Source organism: Tiliqua scincoides, chromosome 5 (genome assembly GCF_035046505.1).
Source record: "Tiliqua scincoides isolate rTilSci1 chromosome 5, rTilSci1.hap2, whole genome shotgun sequence".
NCBI lineage: Eukaryota > Metazoa > Chordata > Lepidosauria > Squamata > Scincidae > Tiliqua > Tiliqua scincoides.
Genome location: NC_089825.1, coordinates 680,169 through 706,252, shown reverse-complemented (window position 1 = coordinate 706,252; position 26,084 = coordinate 680,169). Strand labels below are relative to the sequence as shown.

At 43.0% G+C, this 26,084-nt stretch overlaps 1 protein-coding gene across 6 annotated transcripts in view; it reads right to left on the bottom strand.

Annotated features, from left to right (window-relative positions):
- Positions 1 to 26,084, bottom strand: part of NKTR (natural killer cell triggering receptor) — a 48,095-nt gene that overhangs the window by 4,695 nt on the left and 17,316 nt on the right. For 2 of the 6 annotated variants that reach the window (XM_066626927.1, XM_066626931.1), the window contains 8 exons: positions 18,942 to 18,974; positions 17,654 to 17,799; positions 14,712 to 14,937; positions 9,911 to 10,081; positions 6,917 to 7,004; positions 5,522 to 5,667; positions 1,348 to 4,239; positions 1,024 to 1,119 (listed from right to left, as the gene is read on the bottom strand). In XM_066626927.1, the coding sequence (XP_066483024.1) occupies positions 1,024 to 1,119; positions 1,348 to 4,239; positions 5,522 to 5,667; positions 6,917 to 7,004; positions 9,911 to 10,081; positions 14,712 to 14,937; positions 17,654 to 17,799; positions 18,942 to 18,974 (3,798 nt within the window). Of the gene's footprint in view, positions 1 to 1,023; positions 1,120 to 1,347; positions 4,240 to 5,521; positions 5,668 to 6,916; positions 7,005 to 9,910; positions 10,082 to 14,711; positions 14,938 to 17,653; positions 17,800 to 18,941; positions 23,594 to 26,084 lie in introns of all 6 variants that reach the window. The other 4 variants (XM_066626929.1, XM_066626928.1, XM_066626930.1 and 1 more) reach the window with 4 other exon arrangements.

Genomic DNA, 26,084 nt, shown 5'->3' with positions numbered 1-26,084 from the left:
CGGAATGAATATTAAGTGTATGCTGCTTTGCGAGCCGAGAATGGCTGAAAAGGGCATGATAATTAGGCCCTGTAGTACCTTAAAGGCTAACTGATTCAGTTCAGCATAAGCGTCTGGGTTACAGTCCACTCCATCAGATACTTGAAGTGAAATCCTCCACAATCCAGTATACATTTACATGTGGATAGAAAGATGGTGGGTAGCATCCAGACTGGCACATCCACTGCTGGTAGCCGTCTCTGTAGGTAGAGATTTTACCTCACACATGCAAGGGAGGAAAGGCTTAACAGTGGACACACTAGTTGGGATGCTCCCCAAGAGCTGTCTCTACATAAATACAGCTGCCTACAGAGAGTTCTTGTCATGAATCTGATGAGGTGGGACTGCAGTCCACACCAATGCAGGCCAACATGAATGCGCTGTCCTTCAAGGTGCTCCAAGTCTGTTTTTGCTGCAACAGACTAACACGGCTACTACCTCTTGGGAAGTCCAACAGGAAGCTAAGTGAAACTGAACGTGATTTCAACTACAGGCACCCTCCCCCATATCCACAGGTCTCATATATGCAGTAAACAAATCCCCCCTCCCCCCACATTGAACAATTGACTTATCTTTGTCCAACTGCAGCCCTCCTGTTGCTGTCTCCTCTGTCTCTATGTGCTCAGAGGAAACATTTTGGGGTGCTGAAAACAACATAATGCTAACTGTTGTGTTTTCAGACCTCCAACCTGCTTTCTGTAAGCACCTTCTGCATCCTCTTAGCATCTGCAGGTAGTACAGAGACAGAGAGGCAGTGACAGGAGGGCTGCCTTTGGGAAAGATAAATTATTTGCTGAATAAGGGGGTTGAATTGCTGAACTGCTTCTCGCAGGGTTCACTATTATCCACAGTTTCCAGTATCCTGGATAACAGCAGGAACCTACCACCCCCATGGATACGTGGCGGGTGCCTGTACATGTGAGAAAGCTTGGAAATTAATCTCTCATCTCCGGTCTTCTCCTTCCTTCCTTCCAAAGGCTTTACCTACGGCTCCTGTAACTGTGATAGGAACTGCTTCGACTTCTGGAGTGACCTCTGCTATACCATCCTCTGCTCCGGCTTCGCGTGTAGCTTCTTGATCTATAGATTTACAATCACATGTAGTGAACAATTGAGGCAAGAAATAAGGGACAACCTTCACAGATTGTTTTACATCTGTAAGAGAAAATGCCTTGAGATTTTCACAGCTAGCGAGTGACAAAATGGCTAGCATACATTAAGCAAGGAAAGGGAACCTCAAAAATGAACCCAGAGCACAAAGTTTTTCTGAAACAGCCATGCCCACTGATGTGAGCAAATGTTACCCACCTGTAAGAATAAGTGGAACTTCTTGATCGACTCCTTGAATGACTATAGGAGAGAGATCTTGTTCTGTGCCTGGATTTAGGATCCGATTTGCTCCGTGACCGGCTACGGCTCCTGGACTGGCTGTTCTCTCGTGTCGGGGAATCCTCCTCACTGGAGCTCTCACGGTTTCTTGGTCTCCGATTGAGCCGTGCTGTCTTTCTAACTTCATCAAATAGAGAGCCTGGCCTAATTTTGTTCTTGCTTTTAATTTCTATCCTTAAACCTTGTGGTTTGGAATCAGATGATGACGCCATGTTTTTGGTTTCTAAAGGATTAGCGGCAGTTGCTGCTGCTGGAGTAGCCACCTGGAGATTCCCCACACCCTGTAACGGCTTCCATTTATTATCCCCCATGCTGCTCTGGGCATTGTCAGCCATTTCCGTTTTCAGCACACTTTCTGCCACAGACATTGTAGTGCTGGGGTTGGGACTATGTTTCTCCTTCTCTGTTTTGCTCTCTTTAACACCAGCCAGTTCTTTCACATCCATTTCTTGCTTTGCATTCCCTGCTTCAGAGTTATTTGATGCATCTGTGTTCTTACCAACCTCCTGGAAGCTCACCTTCAGGTTGACTGGAGACAGGGCCACACTGACCTTCACAGGCGAGGTGTGATCTGGAGTACAGATCTCCATGTCATCCACCTGGGCAACCTCCACCTCGTTTTCATTATCTGCTTTGACAGTATTTGCACTTGTTGAATCATCCACATTATTGGAATTTAGAGCATGGACTGAAGTCAACTGCTCCCCACTGCCCTGACCACTAGTAGCAGGAGATGTGCTGCCCACAACTTTATCCAGTAATAGGCTCTCTTTGTGGAGCTTTCCTTCACCCCCTGCTTGTTCTCTGACCACTTCACTGTTCTCAGATACTTGCTCTCTGGCTTTACCTTTAGTGTCGCTTGTAACTTGCTTCTCCTTCCCACCTTTGGCTGTTGGTTTTCCAGCGATGTCCTCCTCTTCGTCTTCCTCCTCCCCAAACTCCAGTGGAGGCTGCCAATGAAATGCTTCCTTCCGTTTTTGAGTCTTGTGCTTCTTCTCCTTCTTCCCCTTGGATTTCTCTTTGGACTTTTTGGAATGTGCCTTTTTGAGGCTCTTTTTAGATCCACGCTTTGGCTTCCTTGATTTTCCCGGCACATCTGAATTAGAATGAGAACTTTCGGAAAGGGAGGCTTGTTGCTTACTTGCCTTCAGTGGGCCCAGGGAGGAATCCAATTTTGTCTTACATTTGACAAGGCTGATATCTGTGTCAGAGTCTGAAGTGGCTTCACCTTCCTCTTTACTGGAAGATAATCGTGAATCATCTTTACCGTTCCTGTTCCTGCTTCTTTCGGAGTTTGATCCCGAATCCCACTTACCATCTGAATGAGTTTTCTTTTTTGCCTTCTGACCACTCCTCAGAGACTCAGAAGATTTCTCTGTCAAAGCTCTCTTCTTGGAATGGCCACTGCCCCACTCAAGATTTAGCTTCTCTTCAGGGGCATCACGAGCTGAACTACTTTCACTTTGCTTCCGATTGGTTTTTTCTGGCTGTGGCTGCTCCTTCTCTTGGACTGGCTGCATTTTAGCCACCTGCTCACTGTCTGTTGAGAAATCCAAAGAGGATCTACTAGCACTCCCCCTCTGCTTTTGAGAAGTCACATCTTTCACACATGGCAGAGTACTCTCAGAACTGCTTTGCCTTTTCTTTGACAGGCGCGCATCTCTCTCTCGGGATTCAGGTTTCGTTTTCCTTTTCTGTCGATTGTCATCACTGAAAGAAAAATAAGAGGATGACTCACTGTAGCACGACTGATCACTAGGGAATTTACTCACTGAATGGGATCTGATGGTGGAGCGAGACCTCGATCGAGAACTGGATGGACTTCTGGATCTTGAATAAGACTTAGAATAGGATCTGCTTCGAGAGGTTCTGCTCCTTGATCTTCGCCAACTATCTGAACTGCCCTCACTCCGATTTTTCGAATAACCACTCCGATCACTATCTGAGCTCTTTCGCCTCTTCCTGTATGAAGAAGATGAGCCAGCTTCTTTAGTATTTACTAAACTGTAGTTGGTCTGAGTAGGTATTACATGGGTAGTTTTTGCTTTCATTTCTTGAATTCGCTCATATGATGGCTTCCACGGCTTTTGTCCAGGTTTCCACCTAGAAGGTGGTGGACTGTCACTTAGGGGTATAACTTGAATACTTTCAGTAACAACAGGCTGTATCACAACTTTATCACTCTGTGGCAATACTGTCCTTACAGGTTCAGCCGTCACTGCCTTGTGTTCATTTAAACGAACTGCAATATTTTTTGGTGACCTGGATACTGTCCTCAAATGCCTTGAATTTGAGCGAGATCTTGACCTGCTCCTAGAGCGAGAGGACTTAAAAGCAATTCTTGACCTTGAACTTCTTCTAGAATAAGACCTTGATCTGGACCTGTAGTATGACCGGGAGTCTCTGCTTGACAGAGACAGCGAGCTCCGGTTATCTCTCTCTGATTTAGACCAATTCCTCCGAGAGGAGGAACCCCGAGATGTCAGTGAGGAGGAACGGGACACCCTCTCACGATCACAAGGTGATTTTGTCCTTCTAGCGGAAGAATGAGAAGATTTTGTTTTTCTAGTAGAAGAATGAGAAGAATCTCTCTCTGTGGAAGATGATACTTTCTTTTTTTTAATTTGCTTATGCTTCTTAAAGTGTTTTTGCTTTTTGGCCTTTTTTTTGTGCTTTGTCTTTTTCTCCTTCCGATGCTTTTTGTGGTGGCCAACGTTTTTTGCGCTACTTAGATCTGAATAGCCATTGTGTGACCAAGATCTTGACCTCTGGGATGGACTTCTTTCATCCCACCTTCCTGGATCACTCAATCTAAGGAACAAGAAAATAAAATGAATAGGCATTCCCTTACATTTGCTTGCTCAAGTTCTATAGTTCCCAGCTGAGAGACTGTCAGTTTCAGGAACTACGCCGCAAGGTCTTGAAGATGTAGAGACAGATACGTAATCTGGAAGATGCTTAAGACATACAGGGATCTTCCTAAAGAGGAAGTGAAGTGGGTCTTGGCAGTTACAGCAGGTGGAATTAAACTGATCACACCTTGCCTCTGGTATAAAGAAAGCAATAACTACAGAGAATGTGTAAACAGACGTTAAATAAACAATTCAAATGACTCAAAAGGAACTCAAGTGTGAGTTCCAATTTAGTGTTGTGCATCCACAGGATGGCCAATGGCACACATAAAAAGAACACTGTGAGGATGTATTAGTCAATGAAACTGCCCAAAGGCCATGTTTAATACTCAGGAATACCTTCTTATTGACTCAAATCTATTTTCAGTGCAGTTTGCATGAATGACAGTTCCAATTGCTTTTGCATGTGTGTGCAGCCACAGAAATCATTCTGAGAGTCATCCTATGGATACAAAACTAGAGCCAGGGTGGTGTAGTGCTTGGGGAGGTAGATTTAGACCTGGAAGATCCAGGATCAAATCCCCTCAGCCACGAAGCTTCCTGGGTGACCCTGGGCCAGCCACTTTCTCTCAGCTTTAGCTACCTCACAGGGTTGTTGTGAGGACAAAAGGAGGGCAGCGGCTGTGTACACCACCCTGAGCTCTTTGGAGGAAGGGCGGTATAAAAATGTGAAAAATAAAATAAATAAATCACAACTAGCACTTAGAGAGAAAAAGGGAATCTGATCAGTGTTTTTCAGAAATGAAACAGTCAGAAGAAACATGACTTTGTAGAATGCAGATAAGCACTCAAAGGATGTCTCAAGAACAGTATTTCTGTTACATTATAGAACCGGAGTAGACATATCCGGATGCACTGCTGCTCGTAAATACATGAGCCTTTGAATGAGAGTAACAAAACAATTAATTGTTAAGATAAACATACACACTGTGTTCCAGAGAGCCTGCTTCCTCAGACCAACAGGATGTAAGCAATATCCAAAGCAGCCAAGTGATATTTTCCCTAAACCCAGGACCTCAATCTCTCACCATTCAAAAGTTAGAACATTTCAATCAAGTACAATAACATTCACCTAAGTTGTAAGGACAACAGATGACTTGCATGATCTGTGCTTACAAGCACTCCTGTTTTACAGGACATGAGTCATTTAAGAGACCTTCATATTCCCAGCAAAAACTTACTTGTCCCCTTTACTCCATTTCTCTCCACTGGGTGGCCTGTAGGCTCTTAACCTCTGCATCTCTTCTTTCCAGTGTGGGGGAGTTTCGCTGCTCTCATCATTATCAGATTCTGAACAGGAGCAGGAACCAGGTGGTGTATGGTATCGCTAAATGAAAAATAATGCAAGTAGGACATTATCCAGGATCCATAACACATGAGCGCACACAGAGTCACCTAACAAACATTATCTACAATCAAAGAAACTGCTGGGGGCAATTGTCTGCTCAGCTTACAGTGACACACATTCTACATCTACATTCAGTAATTGTACATTTGCTGTGGAAGACAGCAAGTTCTGCAATGCAAAAAAGAAATGCTTTGCCATAAGAGAGGTCAGGCCAACACAACTAAGAAGTGACACTTCGCTGCAAGAGAACATCTGCTCCACCAAGAGCTACATATAGCATCAACTCTGAACTGTCTCCCTAAAGGTTTTTGTTTTTTTTAAATTCAACCCTTTCTTACTTAATGTCTTTGCAGTTTTTTATTTCACAACACTGCCAGCCCAACCATGAGGCAAGTGAAGCAGGCTGCTTCAGTGACAGATTGTGAGGAGTCCGAAGAGGTGCAGATTTGGGGTGTGCTTCACCCCAAGTCTGCCGCTGCCTCCCTCAGGTCTGCCACAATAGTCTACTTCCTGCTTCTCCAAGCTAAAAACCGCTACCTTTCATTGGCCACCTTTCCTTGCTACCGGTGCAGTACAAGCCGGAAGTGCAAGATTTTCAGCTTTGTTTACAGGGACAGTGTGTGCTGTCCCTTTAAGTAAAACCAGCAGTCTTGCACTTCCAGGTTTGACAAAACTGCACAAGAAGCAGGGTAAGGACACCCTCAAGTGCTGCGACAGAGGTGGCAGTCATGGCATCAGAGTGGACGGTACTCCAGGATGCGCAGCCCTTGCTTCTATAAGCTGCAAGTGTACGGTAATCAGAGTAGAAGAATACTTTCAGCTGCTATCTGTGATTCATTCCTATCAGGCCCGCAATGGTTATGCTACCCATATTTTCAGTTTTGCCACATCACGTTCTAGATTCTCGACTCCTGTTGAAGAAAAATCACACTCAGCTAACACATCATCTGGACAAGTAAAATCTATTGTTATTTTGTCTTTGCTCTCAAACACCCAGGCCTGATGTAGAACACGAAACTGAAAGGTTTGCTTGCTTTATTTTAACCAGTGAGCATTCCCTGTAGCCATTGCTACCAACACTATAAAACATACGGCAAGCACATATAATCTTTATCCATATAGCTGTACTACTATCTTTTATTCTTTCCCAGTGTCCACAAATAAGTGGAATTCCGATAACCGCCCTTTTTGATAAATACAACACAGCCCAATATTATGGAAAACACACTATTGTGCCTCTTCCTCTGATTTTTCTTCCAGATTTCGACACTGAGGGCTTCTGGTCAGTCAGAACTGGTGGTACATCAACAGGTTTCCTGAAATATTAAGAAAAATGCAGGGATAAGAGCAAAGGCATGGGGGAGAGGGGATGACATATGGACTTCTTGCAGTAAAACGCTAAATGCAAGGTAATCTGAACAAGCGACTCAGTTATCTGACAGAAACTCCCCCCCATGACATTTTAACCCAAGGCAAAGGAGCCTCCAAAGCAGCAGAAGTGGCTGGCAGCAGTACTGCACATCATAGACTCCCTGCTCCATCCGCTCTCTAAGATGGAGACCCCCTCCCCCATCAAAGGTTGGGTTGCTCCAAGGAAAGATGCTTCTTTAAGGAATGACTAAGAACTTCCTATGGAGATCTTTGTTCAGTAAGCTTCCCTAAGGATGGCAGCTGACTTTATGCTGGGCAGTGTTCCCTGGGGACCAGGGTAAAGCATTCTAATGTTTATAAAAGGGCATCTTATGAACTGGGCTGACTGCAGCACAGATTGACTCTAGAACTGAAAAAGTTTGGGAAAGAAATCCATTGCCTTCAGCTGAACCAGAGGGGTCCTTAATTGAAATAAAGCACTCAGATGAATCAATGAGCATTCACTCAAAATTTAAAGCCCTAAGGATCAAAGAAACGGTAACCCATCTGGATCAGAAGCTTGAGTCAAGAATGGAAAGAGTCATGCCTTCAATGCAGTGGTTCTCACACATTTAGCACCAGGACCCACTTTTTAGAATGAAAATCTGTCAGGACCAAGTGATGTCATGACCCGAAGTGACATCATCAAGCAGGAAAATTTTTAACAATCCTAGGCTGCAATCCTACCTACACTTACCCAGAAGTAAGTCCCATTGACTATCATTGTTAAAAGCACATACAGAGTAGGTGTTAAAAGTACAGGTCTGTAACATTTCCCCAAATGCAGTCACATACTATGGTAGCATCATGTCTAATATATTAAAAATTAAATATTGAAATGAATGGGGACCCACATGAACTTGGCTCGCGGCCCACCTAGTGGGTCCTGACCCACAGTTTGAGGAACACTGCTTCAATGTATTCCTACACTGTCTCCTCCATGCGTGCCACAAGTAGGCAGGTTGAGTCTCAGAAACAACTCAATAAGAACTCGGGCATACTAGATTACGATGATCAAGATGTGCATCTTTCAAGCTGAGGAAGTTCCTGCACTTAGAACTTGCAGCAACTGAGAGTAAATATGAAATAAAATACAGAATTCTTGGACTATCTGGTACTCTTGCACTTTTTTAAAATAGTCTTTCATAGGGGCCCTTGTTGGGAACAGGACACCTGATCAGGAGATCTGGGCAGATGCAACTTTTCTTGCAGTGCCATAAAGGCAATCGAATATTTCAGCTTCCACATACAAAACGTAAAGCTGGAAGGTGAGACAGACATTCCTAGATAAATGAAGTGCACTTTTCAACTGTGCCATCATTTCAGCAAGCATCTCCTCAGAAATGTAAACTGTGAATTATAACCCTGACATTGTATTGGCAACCTTCAGTCTCGAAAGACTATGGTATCGCGCTCTGAAAGGTGGTTCTGGCACAGCGTCTAGTGTGGCTGAAAAGGCCAATCCGGGAGTGACAATCCCTTCCACACCGGGAGCAAGTGCAGTCTGTCCCTGGTCTGTCTCCCTGGCTATGGGCCTTCCTTCTTTGCCTCTTAGCCTCAGACTGTTGGCAAAGTGTCTCTTCAAACTGGGAAAGGCCATGCTGCACAGCCTGCCTCCAAGCGGGCCGCTCAGAGGCCAGGGTTTCCCACTTGTTGAGGTCCATCCCTAAGGCCTTCAGATCCCTCTTGCAGATGTCCTTGTATCGCAGCTGTGGTCTACCTGTAGGGCGCTTTCCTTGCACGAGTTCTCCATAGAGGAGATCCTTTGGGATCCGCCCATCATCCATTCTCACGACATGACCAAGCCAACGCAGGCGTCTCTGTTTCAGCAGTGAATACATGCTAGGGATTCCAGCACGTTCCAGGACTGTGTTGTTTGGAACTTTGTCCTGCCAGGTGATGCCGAGGATGCGTCGGAGGCAGCGCATGTGGAAAGCGCTCAGTTTCCTCTCCTGTTGTGAGCGAAGAGTCCATGACTCGCTGCAGTACAGAAGTGTACTCAGGACGCAAGCTCTGTAGACCTGGATCTTGGTATGTTCCGTCAGCTTCTTGTTGGACCAGACTCTCTTTGTGAGTCTGGAAAACGTGGTAGCTGCTTTACCGATGCGCTTGTTTAGTTCGGTATCGAGAGAATGAGTGTCGGAGATTGTTGAGCCAAGGTACACAAAGTCATGGACAACCTCCAGTTCATGCTCAGAGATTGTAATGCAGGGAAGTGAGTCCACATCCTGAACCATGACCTGTGTTTTCTTCAGGCTGATTGTCAGTCCAAAATCTTGGCAGGCCTTGCTAAAACGATCCATGAGCTGCTGGAGATCTTTGGCAGAGTGGGTAGTGACAGCTGCATCGTCGGCAAAGAGGAAGTCACGCAGACATTTCAGCTGGACTTTGGATTTTGCTCTCAGTCTGGAGAGGTTGAAGAGCTTTCCGTCTGATCTGGTCCGGAGATAGATGCCTTCTGTTGCAGTTCCAAAGGCCTGCTTCAGCAGGACAGCGAAGAAAATCCCAAACAAGGTTGGTGCAAGAACACAGCCCTGCTTCACTCCGCTTCGGATGTCAAAAGGGTCTGATGTGGAGCCATCGAAGACAACAGTGCCCTTCATGTCCTTGTGGAAAGATCTGATGATGCTGAGGAGCCTGGGTGGACATCCAATCTTGGGGAGAATCTTGAAGAGGCCGTCTCTGCTGACCAGGTCGAAAGCCTTTGTGAGACCCTGACATAACCCTGACATTAAGGTATGTGATTACTGGAAAAATGTGTTACCACCAAGAATGAACAAACAAATGCTAAAAGAGAAAGTTTATTGCTTACGGTTCGGGCTCTACAGTTGCAACTGGTGCATCTCTTCTCAACAAAAACCTGTTTTCTGGCACAGGAGGAATTTCTTCAGGTCGGACAACAGGTTTGTCCCTTTTCATATTCACGTCCACTAATTTTTCATTTCCTTCACTTTTGTCAGAATGGCTGGTTGGAAAGAAAGCACTTTTGGGAATATGATAAATAGTTAAGATGCAAAAGCTAGTTTTGACATTTTTGAAAAACCCAAATAAAAACAGCTATATGATAAAGCATAACCTCACACACACGCTAAGGCTTTTGGGGTTGAATGAGTCTAAAACATAATTTAAAATGTTGCTCGAGTCTTCAAGCCACGGATTAAAACACAATGCAGGATTCGAGTCCCAATGTTTCACTTTCAACTGTGGAAAGCATCTTCAGGGGGTTACAAAGAATGCTCTGTGTTCTGGGTAACATCCCTTTCTGTACGTAGCCCAAGTAAGTATCTAATTGGTCTCATCTGCTAGCTGGCCACCAGCTTAATTGCCAGCTCCTGCTTTAATTCTTAAAGGCATACTTACACTCTTTGCCTGTTCATCATTACCTCAATTTCCTATATAGGATTCCCCTCAAAAAATTTTATTCTAGTACTTTTGAGTCCTGGACGCCAGGAATTACTTATACTGAGAGTCTCTTTTTTTCTTTGTTCATATTCTTTTGTTTTTTAATTTCAATGGCCTACCTGGTCTGTGGAAAGAGCCTGAGTTTGTTTAAAATTTATTTGGGGACCAGTTCTCACAGCATGCTCTGTCACTGCTGATTTTTCACTTTGTTCTAAGTGGCAGTAGCATTCATGTTCCTTTACTCTAGTAATCACATTCCTTTTTGTGGTCCCTATGCAGACTTTTCCACATCTGCAAGGAATACGATATACACCTGCTGTGGAAAGTGATAGTCCTCATGGACCGCAAAACCTGAGATATCTTTTTGATAAGTCCATAGATGGGTCTGTGGTTAGCTTTCTCCAATATCCTCCCAATCTTATTCGGGATGTTCCAGATATAAGATGTCATCTTCCTGTGCAGTCACTTTTTGTCTTAGTCACAATGTTCTATTAATTTCTCGCTCTGTGTGTCCATTTTCTTGCATGGCTCTGGATACATATGTCTATTCTCCAAGTATTGAGAGTCCAAGATACATCTAGCTCTGGTCATCAAGGTGTTAATTAGTCCTTATTTTTGCCTAGGACGCTGAATAGAGTTTTAATGCAGATAACAGTCCTTTCTGTACACTACAACTCAGCATGCATCTTCCTTGCAGCTGACAAGCACATCCAGGAATGGTAACATCTCAACTTTCTCTTGCTCCATGGTAATTCTGATAGTGGAATCTCTACTATTTACATCTAGCACAGGATACAAAATTCTTTGGAACCCCTTAAAGATGCTTTCCACAGTTGAAAGTGAAATGTTGGGACTAGATCCTTACAGAGTGTTTTAATTCGTTGCTTGAAGACACGAGCATCATTTTTAATTATGATATAGACATAACAAGTTGCCTAAAGTGCAGGATGAACTTTCCAAACATAAAGAGTTCCCTTGAATTCAACAATCTATTATACACGTACCTGGTTTAAAAAACAAAAACTTAACTTCTTAAAACAGTATCATTCACTTTCCTCAACTACTGAAATAAAGAAAACTTGTCTGTTGGTTACCAGCTTCTGTTCCCCAGAGTAGAGACATCTATTGCATCAATTTTCCAATGAACAAGGACAGTGAGGAGGCTTACATACTCCTCCACAAGTGTACTTAGAGTGCCATGGAAAAATCAGTGAGGTTCAACTTTACTGTGATGCGCTTACACTTGGTTGACCAGCCACTGTGAAAAGTTGGTTATTCAAACTTGCACATCAGCCTGTTAGTTTATGGATTAAGTTGCTGTTCCTGGGAATTTTATGTCCTAGGAACTTTGTTACTCATGCAGGAAGTCTTACAGTCAAGCAGTTAATCTTAGTGAAAGCCAAAGCTCTTAAGGCTCATGATCAAATGTACGTGCTTATGCTCAAAATTGTAAGAACATAAGAAAAGCCCTGCTGGATCAGGCCACAAGTCCACATAGTCCAGCTGAGTTTTCCACAGTGGCCCACCAGCCACCCCTGGGAAGCCAAATTCACAAGCGGGAGAGAAGGCATAGTTCACTGCTTAGAGATCGCCTACTCCCGTACAACCTGGTTCGTCCTCTCAGGTCATCAGAGAAGGCCTTTTTACAAGTGCCGCCGCCTAAGGAGGTACGTGGGGCGGCAGCAAGAAACAGGGCCTTCTCAGTAGTGGCACCAACGCTATGGAACTCCCTTCCCCTTGACTTGAGAATGGCTCCCTCTCTTGAGACTTTTTGGCGAGGCCTGAAGACCTTGCTGTTTAAACAAGCCTTCTGACTTCATGGCCTTTTTAACATCTTTTATACATCTTTTAGTTGCTTTTTTACAGGCCTAATTCCGCTATGAACTGCTGTTTTATGCTCTTTTTTATTCTAACTTTTATCTGACTACTGTTTTTATGGTTTCTGTTAATGTGTTTTTAATATGTTTTTATCTGTTTGTTAAATTATGTTTTAATCTGTTTTTAATATGTTGTAAGCCGCCCTGGGTCCTTTTAGGGAGCAGGGTGGGATAGAAATAAAGTTTATTATTATTATTATTCTCTGCAACTGGTTTTCAGTGTTACACCACTGCTGCATCTGGTGATAGCATACAGCCATCACGACTAGCAACCCATTGACAGACCTGTCTTCCATGGGTTTGTTCCCCAAACAATCAAAGCCAGTGGCCACTACACCACACCTTGTGTACTGCCCACAGACTAATTTTGTGCTGTGTGAAAAAGCAACTCCTTTCATCTGTCCTAAATTTCCTGTGCCAATCAATTTCATTGGATGACCCTTGATTTTAGTATTGTGAGAAAGAAAGAAAACCATCTCTATCCACTCTACACCATGCATAATTTTATTTGTCTCAATCAATCATGTTCCTCCCTTAATTGCTTGTATCTCCCAGCTAAAAAGCCCAAACACTACAGCCTTACCTCATAAGGAAGGTGCTCCAGACCTCTGATCACTTTGGTTGCCCTCTTTTGCACCTTTTCCAACTCTGCAATAGCCTGCTTGAAGTGTGGTAACCAGAACTGGATACAGTATTCTACATGCAGCCAACCACAGATTTATATATGGCAATATAATATTAGCATTCTCAAGCCTTTTCCTAACATCCCCAGCAGAAATTTCTCTTCACTGCTGCTGTACATTGTGTCAATGCTTCCATCCACTATGGCCAGATTTTCCACTGACAGTTCAGAATCCTTTGGTGTAGATGTGAGGCTGGGATATTTTACCCCAACGTGTACCACTTTATACTTGTTGACGCTGAACAGCATTTACCATTTGTTAACACATTCACTCAATCTAGAAAAGTCCATTCAGTATTATTTACAAACTGCTTCGGTTTTTAACCACCTTAAACAGTTTGGGGTCACCTACAAACCTTGCCACATTATAGTTTACCCTGAGGCGCCAGTTGTGCATTGCAAAGGTAGTAATAATATCCTAGCACTAAAAATCAGGGGTCTGATGTTCAAGTAATTTGTGATTTTCCCTATCCTCTCTTATATTATGGTATAATGATACTGAGGACAAAATGAATGTAGCAGGAAGATCCATGTGTGCCCCAAGGATCTGCCCTGGGACCGGTGCTTTTCAACATCTTCATAAATGACCTGGAGACAGGGTTGAGCAGTGAAGTGGCTAAGTTTGCAGACGACACCAAACTTTTCCTAGTGGTGAAGACCAGAAGTGATTGTGAGGAGCTCCAGAAGGATCTCTCCAGACTGGCAGAATGGGCAGCAAAATGGCAGATGCGCTTCAATGTCAGTAAGTGTAAAGTCACGCACATTGGGGCAAAAAATCAAAACTTTAGATATAGGCTGATGGGTTCTGAGCTGTCTGTGACAGATCAGGAGAGAGATCTTGGGGTGGTGGTGGACAGGTCGATGAAAGTGTCGACCCAATGTGCGGCGGCAGTGAAGGCCAATTCTATGCTTGGGATCATTAGGAAGGGTATTGAGAACAAAACGGCTAGTATTATAATATATTGTGTCCAGTTCTGGTCGCCGCATCTCAAAAAAGACATAGTCTTTTTGGAAATGGAAAAGGTGCAAAAGAGAGCGACTAAGATGATTACGGGGCTGGGGCACCTTCCTTATGAGGAAAGGCTACGGCGTTTGGGCCTCTTCAGCCTAGAAAAGAGATGCCTGAGGGGGGACATGATTGAGACATACAAAATTATGCAGGGGATGGACAGAGTGGATAGGGAGATGCTCTTTACACTCTCACATAATACCAGAACCAGGGGACATCCACTCAAATTGAGTGTTGGTCGGGTTAGGACAGACAAAAGAAAATATTTCTTTACTCAGCGTGTGGTCAGTCTGTGGAACTCCTTGCCACAGGATGTGGTGCTGGCGTCTAGCCTAGACGCCTTTAAAAGGGGATTGGACAAGTTTCTGGAGGAAAAATCCATTATGGGGTACAAGCCATGATGTGTATGCACAACCTCCTGATTTTAGAAATGGGTTATGTCAGAATGCCAGATGCAAGGGAGGGCACCAGGATGAGGTCTCTTGTTATCTGGTGTGCTCCCTGTGGCATTTGGTGGGCTGCTGTGAGATACAGGAAGCTGGACTAGATGGGCCTATGGCCTGATCCAGTGGGGCTGTTCTTATGTTCATGTATGCTGCCCTGAACTCCTTAGAGAAAGAGTGGGATCAAAAGTCCCCAATACCTTCTTTGGTCTGGTGTTCGTTTGTTTTTGGGTTCTTCCTTCTTCCTTTCCTCCTTTCGTCGTTTTTTTGACTGTTTAGCTTTGGTTCTCCTCTTACGTTTCCTTTTCTTACTTCTCTCATTTTCCGATTCACTGTCAGATGATGATTCAGTTGAAGTAGATGAGCTACTTGCGGAGGAATCTGAAACTTCTGAATGGGTAGACACCTTCCTCTTCTTCTCCAACACTTAGGATGACAAAAGTTATACATTTTGATCATTCCTTCCAGAAAATATCCATCAACATTCACCATGAGTAAAACTATAAAACAATGATACTTTTCCTGGAAAACAGGAATACTGCCCAATCGGCATACACGTGCTATTGCAAATATATTTCAAACTTTAAGGAAACTACTGAAGAATCTTTTTCCTCTCTTGGTGCTTCCACAAAACCCAGTTGGTTCCTAACTTAGCTTAGTTTCTCCCTTCCCTTTCATTTTCCTTTTTCAAAAATGGCATTAAAAAGGATATTTGTGTTTCATGTGTTTATGGACAGCCAAATGACAACTGGTGAAGGATATGCATGCAATACATAAAACATATGGCATGATAACCCCCAGTGGCTGTTGCAATTTTATTGGGCTCCCTTCCCTCCCAAACCCTTCAACAGGGCAAGTCCTCCGCTGCAGACTGTTACTGGCTGTTGCTGGTAATGGGAGGCCAGTTTCCCATACACGTAATACAAGTGTTCTAGGGTCCTGGCCACAAGGTACACCACAGGCCAGCCCACATAAACAGTCAATTCAATATCAGGCACCTTCATATGTTCATGAGTGAAACTGTGCCCATAGGGGGAAGTATACCACTTTTCTAGAAGCATTACAAAAAAGAGTGGGGTGTCAAAAGATGTCTAAATTTAACAAAGTCAACAAATTGTGTGGATAGCAGAGCCATGAAGATATCTATTTTTACAACAATTTAAGCTTCTAGAAATGAGCAGTAAGCCAGAGCTTCATATTATCATTTACATGTTTCAAATGGTCATGCCTCGTTATCCACTGGGGTTCCGTTCCAGAATCCCCAGTGGTTAAAAAAAAAAAAATCAGTGGATACCAAATCAGCGGAAAAACAAATCCAGGTTTCTTGGTCCTCCATTGTTGCCCCAGAATGCACTGGCACAGAAGCTAGACCACATTCAACTACTAGATGGAGTGGATAATGGAATCTAGTGGAATGCAATTATAATAACAGTGAGAAGGTAGGAAATGGGATTTTGATGCTTTTCTTCCTTGTTACAAGGCATGTAAAGGTGGACCTTGCTATCAGTGGCGAGTCAAATCAGTGGATACCGAGGTCTCACCTGTAATTTATGGCAAGAAAAATGTTAAAAGTTTCTAACATTTCATATTACAAACAAGTGTCCTGCAATGTGTTATTTTGTTCAGTGGCACCACTAGGGTTCGTGTCACCCGGTGCGGGATGCCAGCGCGTCACCCCCCCATGCAGTGGGCAGGGCAATACCCCAGGTAGTGGGCGTGGTGATGTACCATCACTCCACCCCCACTGGTTTTTTGGCTGTACCTTTTGATAGAATAAAGACAGAACACATTCTGCATGAAATTACACATTGATTGATATATAACATGATAGTATTATTCTTCCAAATTATGATTTTAGTGATTTTGGTCACTACTGGTGTTACACCCCCCCCCCCCCACGGGTGTCAACTTACTAGCACCTTAATGCAGCAGTTCTCAAACTTACTGGGACCCACTTTTTAGAATGACAATCTGTCCAAAACCCACCAGAAGTGATGTCATGGTGGAAGTGACACCATCAAACAAATTAAAATAAATAAGTATAAATAATTAAAGTAAAACAAATAATTAAATAAGCAGAAGCCAGCCCTGTTCCACCAAGTGAATTTCCTTTGTAGCCTGCCTGCAATAACACCCTCCCTCCAAAATCAGTAAGGTTTTCAGCCCTACCCAGTGCCCAGTTCAATTTAAGAACTTCTGTTTTAACCAGATCACTGTCAGGCTTTGCAAGTCTCAAAAAGGTTCACCTTATCAGCTGAAGCCTGTTTTGATCCTTTTTAGCGGGGGGGGGGGGGGGAGCTGTCTTCTGGAGCACTTGTTGAGCTCCAGTTCCATCAGATCAGGACCATTCTGGTAGCCTTGCACTCTCCTTCACCTGATCTTTCACAGCAGCCAAGACACGTTCGCTTACTCACGAGTAAATGCGACCGTGAGGCCTAGTTTCGCTTTCCATAGGGCTCAATACATTCATCTGCTTGGAGGCAGGGACTTCCTTCTCAGGTGTTTTTGGGGGCTGCATTCATTGGCTCAGGACCATTCTGGTGTCATTGGATTCCTCTCAGCCTGCCCTTTCCAACGGACTAAGGTAAGTTCGCCTACACACGAGTAAACGCGCGATACGGCTCACTTTCACTTTCCATAGGGATCCATGCATTTTTTGTTCTCCAATTTTTTGGCCATAACTTTTGATAGAAAGGAAATATTACACTCTGGTTTTTTTTTCATTGCATTCCGCTTGAAATTCTGCATCCAACAGTATATAATATGATGGGGTTACTCCTAACCGCTGTGATTTTAGAGTGTCACCCCCCCAGTGTGCGTCACCCCCCCAGTGTGCGTCACCCCCCCAGTGTGCGTCACCCCCCCAGTGTGCGTCACCCCCCCAGTGTGCGTCACCCCCCCAGTGTGCGTCACCCGATGCGACCCGCACCCCCTAACGATGCCACGGATTTTGTTCAATAATCATCAGACCATGTTTGCCCAGATGAAGGTAGTCAAGCTTAGCATAATACTGTCACAAAGTGAGAAGTACAGCAGACAAATAAAAAGGAATTCTAATCTGAATTAAACGCTAGCTGAATTCTAGGGTTTCTAGAAGAACCGAGCTCTTCCCACGCACTTCAGGCGAGAATTAACTACTTACCATCCTTGGCAGATTTTGCAACCAGGACTCCACAGTCAATAACTCGCACATCTGCATATGGCCGGCTTGCTGTATCAGTTTTCAGGTTTTCTATTTGTTCTATTACTTCAAAACCAGAAATAACCAGTCCAAAGACAACATGTACACTGCAGAAGATGAAAAAGTACACTGGTGGATACACAAGCAGAATTACTTGGAATGACATTCATGCTCCTCTCATTCACTTCATTTTTCTTCCTAGGGGACCCCGAGAAAACTTATGTGGTCATTCTATCTACCCATCTACCCATATTTATTCCTCATTTGAGGCTTGCACCTGATGTACAAAAATGCATGTGGAAGGCAACAGCTTTCACCCCCTGGCAAAGGAGGGCAACAGCCATTCTGAGCACTTCAGGACAAGCATGCCCTTCTGCGACATCCCTGACCAGTTCCTCTGTGTGGACCGTGGAATAGTCATATCCTGTATGAGTGGCTCAAGGGTGGCGCAGCTGAAGTGGCCTGCTCCACCAAGGGGTGTGGGGTGAAAAGTAGGCAACAAGGAAGAAGTTATCTTGGGCCTGGTTCCCATCAACTCAGAGAAGTCTTCCTCCCCTGACGCAGGATCTCCTGCATCAGATGACTCGCTCAAAGTCATGGGTAATACAAGCGGCCTGCTGCTGATCCAACGTGTCTTGTCTTGTTGCCCATTGGCTCCCTTCCCTGGATCATACCAGGGCAGGTAATTCTGGTGATCCGCAATCAAATGACAGGCATCAGCAGGGAGGGGAGCCTATTTTTTCAACAAGGGTTGCCACTTGGAACCCTGCTTTCTTGATTACAGAACTGAACAATGAGAGAAAAACATTTCCCTGTGAAACCTGGAGTGCCAAATCATAGGATATGCCTGAACTGGGGAGTATTCTGCCCTCAGAAGGGTAAGCCGGTAGAAACTTAGAAGGGTAGGGTAGGGTAGAAACTCCTACCTCTTTTGGCAGGCAAGTGCTGCTGGGATGCATGCAGACACAGGAAGTCTGCCAAAAAATGACAGAGAGAGGAAGGGACTAGCATGGCTTTTGCCTTGAAGAAACTCCCAAACTGGAGCAAATGTATGATTGCAAGTTCTGTGTGCACTGAAACTCTTGAATGTTTCACATTCACAGGTGGGTTTTACAGTGGAACAACTGCATGTCTGATGGGGCCCAAGTTCAACCAACATGTTAGCCACCATTGCTTCTAAGAGAATATACTCAGTTGATTAGTCCCAAATGTTCCTAACGTACTAGAAGATAAACAAATTATGCCTTACCTATCAAGATGAGGAGCAGGTTTTGTAGTTCTGCTTAACATCAACACGCATGAGATTATTTTTTTTAAAGGCAGGTGTTCAGATGAGGAAGAAAAAGGCAGAATGACACATAAAATAAAAAAGTAAGGGAAGAAGAAAAATCAAACATCATTAACATTACTGTACACAAATATTAGAGACACACTAAATACAAGAACTAGATTATAATTTTGTAGTCATCAATGTTACAATGTAAAGCCATATTTCAGTTTTTCCTCCGTATCAAATGAAATGCATGCAGTGTGTATAGTATTTAAATAAAAATACAACACCTCCATTTTACAGTGGCTGCAGTGGGGCAAATTGTGCATCTTTATAAGACTTTATAAACTTTATCTACTGTGTGAGATTTGCATTGTTGTGCAGGACTGCAATCTGTTTCTTGGCAACAATACAGAAGTATCAAACAATTTAGGTGCTGCTACTACTACCACCAGTTTACACTATACAACTCTTTGAAGTCAACTGTATTAGAGACAAACAAAAACCGCATTTTCTACACACTGACTGGCCTCTCACTATGCTTCTGGGTCCACAAACCAATTCCAAATCGCCTCACTAGAGTCTGATCTACAGAAGCTGATACAAAAAAAGAAATAAATAAAATGGATGGGCAGTGAAGCAACTTGACGGGCTTAATCATTCATTTCTGCTATTGACTCTATACTGCAATATAATGGCCACATGTACTGATTACATTTAATTATCCAGATTATGTTTTAAAGGTTGTTCAACTATTGTTGCCTTTAAATGGGCTTTAACATCTGGATGAAGTGTATAGGATGGAAAATCTTTCCCCTTTTTTTGAGGTAATGAGTACTTCAGAAAACAATTTCAAAACTGCTTCTAAACCACTTTACAGTAAGGCTGTAAAATTACAACAGGAAATGCACAAGACTCTAGTCCATTAATTGTACTCTGAACATGAACAGGTGGTAATGGCATCCTGCAAATCCATGCAAATTATTCCTGAACTTCCATCACCTTCTCTCTTTCTTGTTTTACGTCAGGACACCAGAATACTTCTTTTGAAAAGTTATTCATTCAAACGTGCTACCAATAATTATTTAGTCCTTCTTAGTCACGCAATCCCAAGCCCTAAATAGCTTTGCTCTCTCAGATCAAGTCAACAGCATAATGTTAGAAGTCTACAAATGTATGGAACCAGGAGCCTGGGGTGAGGGGAGAATAACACATGCCTTTTCAGGTCACCCAGAAAGCACTCCTGGAGCAAAAAGCAAGAACTGCTGCAGAGTTTATAACTGTGATTCAAGGTCTTCTTCCTTAACACATGCCTCATTCTCCTAACAAATTCCTGCAAATAAGAAGTTTCCTAAATCTTCAGTGAAATAAGGGCAGAGTTTTGTTTTGTACAATGTTTAGACTCAGAATGAATGTGCCAGGTTCCGTTACACATCCTTGGTTTCTGTTTAACAGAACTGAGGCTGAGGCATATGCTTAATCTTCACAGAAATAAACACAGACTGTGGTGGGTGTTAAGAATACGCATAAGTGTCCCAGAATACCAAATAACATTCACAAGCAAGCCAAAGAGCAGAATGCATCGTCAAGCATGTCCATACTGCTAACAAGCTCCTAGGGCCAGTTATTATCCTGAAGTGGATACTGCTGACCCCAACCACGTTGGGCAACATTCCAACAGCTTCCCATCAGAATAATGAATGAACCAGCCCTTAATAAATTGGATAAGCATTTTGCTAATCTGATTCCTCATAGAGCTAGTGAGACCAGAGGTTAGACTGTTGGAGCTCATATCCACAAAACTCCAGAAATGGGTGTACTGATGTCTATTAGCACATCCCTCAGCTCTCATTCCCCTATCCATGAAATGAGAACAATGGAGCAGAGGTGCTGCAAGGATGAGGATAGGTTGCTTACCTGTAACAGTAGACTGAACGTTCATCTATGCAGCCACATGTAGTGGAGTTCTGTCATGTGCAGAGCTACTTTGGAAGCTTCCAGAATTTTGCTGAACATTTTGCCCCTGCGCTTGAGTGGAGAAACACCATGCATAGTTGTGTGGCTCAAACACTGGTGGAATACCCAATCCCTCAGTTCCTTTGAGGATCACCTCCTGGTTAATGTCCCACTTAAGAGACTATCCAGCAGCTGAAACCAGACATGATTGGGTGGTTTGTGCATCTGCACAGATGACTATTCAAAGAATACGCCACCTGTTTTTCTCCTTTGTGGTCTCTGTGCAGTCATACATAGTGGAGACTAGCTAGCTTTTCTTCCTTACTTGGAGGTGGGGCAGTCAGTCATAAGGAGATCTGCATATGAGTTAAGGGTGGCCCACCCATGCAGGCAGATGATGTGGATTGTACCACCACTGAACTGGGGGGGGGGGAGGTGAGAGAAGTGGATTTGGGGTGCTCTTTACCCCAGGTCTGCCACTTTCTTTTATCAATCCACACTGATCTGCTTTCCACCCAGTAAATGTGAGTGGAAAGTGAATCCTCTGCCTCCTTAGCTTCCTCCTGGCACAGATTCTTCCAATGCAGAAGGGTAGAACTTCTGGTTTGTTATTTCTTTGAGCAGAGGCAACAGTGACCGACCAGGGGCAGCATCCAAGACATTCTAGGTCACTCCACCCTACCACTAAGTCTCAATCTCATGTTCCGTTTAGTGTCTATTCCATCTGACTTCATCAGACCAGTGTTACCTGGAAAAACTCAGGCTCACAGCATAGGATGAAGCCCCTCTGGTGGAGTGTGCTCTCAAGATTAGTGGCTCCTTCTGGGTGAAATATGATGAATGGAAGGTTGGGGAGGGGCATACAGTTAACCATTACCTTGGTGCAGAGGGCCAGCAATCTGTAAGATTGTCCTGAAAATGAGAGGGAATAAATCCACTAGCTCCATTAAGAAATCCATTAGAGCCGACAGCTCTATGGAGGATGCATACCAAGTTGCCCGATACCCAAACTAGACATATGACTGTTGGGGCGAATGATGTTGCAGGCACTGGTCCCAAATTGTGCACACTTACAAAGTATTTTTGATGCCATGCCACCCTGTTTGTTCATGTAGCACATAGCTGTCTTTTAGAATCCATACTATCCAGTCCTTCAGGATCCTTCCTTTGTAGACAGCCAGCACAAAATGACGACCTGGCCTTCCTTCATTATGGTGACCAAGTTCCATCAAGGGAGACTCAGTGAGATCCCTCACCCCACAATGATGTGCTGGTGCTTATAGTCCGAGTTGGACAGAGCAAACCCCTCAGAATAATTGATTGGGAGAATCCACCATTGTAATGATGATAGTTCCTGGTCTGAAATGAATAGCTGTTTACAATGGGTATGCATGCATGGCCTGAACACCAACAGGAATCATCTCTGGAAGGGCCTCTACTGCAAATACTGTAGTGATGGACACCATATGCCAAGAGTAGTATATTCTGGGAACAGTGATGTTTGGATGTTCTGTGATGAGGTATATTATGGTCTGATGCCCAGATAAAGGACAAACAGAAGCATTCCTGACTATGCTGCTTCAGTGGCAGTTGAACAGGAAGTTAAGAATTGGGTATTCCACCAGCACTTTGAGCCACACACCTGTGCACAGGGCTCCCCCATCAAGCAATATTCAAAGCTCTGGAAGCTTCTGAGGTCGGCGCTGCACATGCACAAACTTCCCCTACATGCAACTGCACCACAGAGACTAGGAAGGAAAACTATTGTAAAGCAAATTGCACATTCAAAACTACAACAGAAATTAGATAGAAAACCTTGATTAAGATTTCTGAAAAGTTACCAGGAGGGAGATTATCAGAGTCATGACCAACTCCAAATTCCCACAAATTTCTATTGGAAAGTTGATATTCAACTGCCCATTAAGAGACCGAAGATCATCGCACAAAAGAATATTTCATTTGTAATTATAATATTTAAGAGACTAATGTTTTTCATTTTTTCATTACCCAGTTATATTAGTCTAAAAAGTTTTAGAAGCCAATGAGGGAAATAAAAATGCACTGTACACTTGAGCAGTGAGGACAGTTATAATATTTTTAGCTGTATTTTTACTTCCTTTCCCTACTCCAAATTTATCTGTTTCAACAAGCTTGAAAACATATTTGAATAATATCATACAAAGTGGTAGGTGCCTGGACAACCTTATTCAACTAAAATTTCTTCCACTGAAAGTCAACTGCATGAGAGCAGTAAGTATAAATGACAGTGAGCAACCCATCTCACTTTTTTATAACCTATAAGCACAATTTCCTTCTAACAAGAAGTTGCTTTAAAAATGTTGCCTCTTGAGCCCTTGAAAAAGCTTTTCTCCCAGGAAGTGACTAGCCTTCCACAACTAAAAGTTAATACTATATCATGAAATAGTGTTGAAATTGAATTTTTCTCATTAGGAGGAAGAAACTAGACATTATATACAAGTTAAAAACAGTATTGTCATAAAGACAAACTGTCTCTCTCAAAGCTGGTACTGCCCCCACCCCCAGAAGAACCTCACCACCACAAGATTTAATGCACATATGATCAGAAAAGGACAAGAAAAGACAGAAAGAAGAGAAAGAACACAGCCTTAGAGGAATGAGACATTACCTTTGGAGCGCACGATGTAACACTGTTTCTGTAAATTTTACACAAAAATGGCAAGAAATAAATTGTAGTACAATTCCAAACAGAACTGTCTATGTTTAATACAAAGTTAAGATATTTTCCAAGTGTATGCAGTTTTCAAAGTGTTTGTAAAACCAAGGATACAAAAATAGGGCTCTAAATTTTCTTTATGTTCATATTTGGAAACTTATTTTACCTTCAGGACTGCAACAGTAAAATAGATGTTTTGCTTATGCACTAAAGTGCTATTAAAAACAATAAAGTGTTAAAATCCCTGTCTAGCAAAGCTCTTATTCTTTTCCATAATTTTCAAAAACATTTCAGCTACACACATGTATAGTCAGGTTTACACAATTTGCCACAAGAGTAAATTTGTGTTGTAGAGGACATCATGACCCATAATGAACAATTGGAAAAGATTACTGAAAAGGTGATTTACTAATAAAGTATACTAAAAATGCAGAAACTCGTATTACTACTAGCAAAAAAACCCTCATTTTGAAGACACTCTCACCCCTCCCTGAGAAAAAACAGAACAGTCCAGTACAGTACACAAGTACACAGCCCAGTACACAACATGTGAAAGGCAGCAACTAGGTTTAGATCAAACACAAAAATCAGACATAACCAGGCAGAAATGTTCTTTAGCAACCATCCTTCATTTTAATGTGTCGGCCTGGATGCATGGGCCAGAAAAGCACTAACTAATGGTCCAGTCCTCCTTGTGCCTGAATATAAAATGCTAATGTAAGGTCATATACCATGTTGTGATGATGCTACAGTTCCAATGCTTTGACATTGCAAGTATATTTATCACTGCAACCCTTTAGTATTGGGTGTTTCAATATTATTTTCATTGCTAATACTAATTAGCCTGGACGCCTTTAAAAGGGGATTGGACAAGTTTCTGGAGGAAAAATCCATTATGGGGTACAAGCCATGATGTGTATGCGCAACCTCCTGATTTTAGAAATGGGTTATGTCAGAATGCCAGATGCAGGGGAGGGCACCAGGATGAGGTCTCTTGTTATCTGGTGTGCTCCCTGGGGCATTTGGTGGGCCGCTGTGAGATACAGGAAGCTGGACTAGATGGGCCTATGGCCTGATCCAGTGGGGCTGTTCTTATGTTCTTATGTTAATTACAATGCTAATAGTAATCACTAATCAAGTTTTTTTAAGACCCTCTCTCTTACCATAAGATTGTATTATGCAAAAATCACATTCACGGGCTTAATTTTATTTGATTTTAGTCCTTAGAATAACTCAACAGAACCATTCATGACTAAATTAAGCTTCTATGTAAGCTTGGGCTGAAGGATTGATATTAAGCAAAAATATTTAAAGTAGGTTAGTATTATCAATCAGCTATTTATGAAGCAAAGAAAAAGCTGTGAAAATAACCTCAAAGACTAAGATCTTCTAATGGGGCTGTTTTAATAAATGGATCATGCAAAAAAGAAGCCTCTCATTACAAACAAGGCCAGATACACAACCTTTAAATTCTATCACACAACATTTGTGTAAGTGGAGTTTTCCCCAGCATGAAATAGAAAAGCAACAAGGCTAGAAAAATAGCAGCCCCAGCTACCATGGTTCTTGCATTTGGAAATCATTTTCTTTCTCCAGTCCTGATTTAGAGAACGATCCAAATGTTTACAACAGTTCAGAAACAAAACCCTAGGTGAGCAAAACCACACCAGTTGCATATTTGGAAAAACTTTCATTTTCAGTACACTGTTTAAAAGTCAAAATATTTCCATAGGCATGTACACAAGGAGACAATTGCATAGCCTAAAACTCATTACCTAGTAATGGCATAAGCAACACCAGGGGATGGAAATAAAGTGTTAGATAAAGTCCCCCCTCCCCCAATGCCACATTTACTGTAGGCTGGTATAATAACCCACCCCCCCAAAAGGCTCCCACATTATGACAGGTATATACACTTGCACTGACTGTATCTCCTGCCTGCTCCTCTCCTGTCCTGGTTACTTTTAAAGCGGGTTTAAAGTAATGTGAGAAGAGAGACAGTTCAGATGACACACACCCCTCTAGTAATTAGACAATGTAACCAGGAAGGAAGAGGAGTAGATAGGACATGCACATGGCATGAATGTGCACAGTCATTACTGCATGGGGCTGGTTTAGGAGAAAAACATTGTGAGAATTAGCCTTTCTTGCATGTTACACAACTGATATTCAGAGACCCATGTTACACAGTCCCAAGGGCACTCAGCTGGATTTTCCTTCTCCATCCCCCTCTTTGACCTCCACCCATGTCACATATCCCCCAACCTACTTGAGAGGAGTTCAAATGGTCCCATGCCCACAGGCATGCAGAACAAGTTGGGCAATACTCTTCTTGATCCTAATCCATATTCTTTAAAAGGTATACTTCCTCATGTGATCAGAAATACTGAAATGTTGTCTAGGACACTGAACATTCTCCATGCTGCATACACACCATGCTGCCAGTGGGGGGTTCACATCCCCATTGGCCC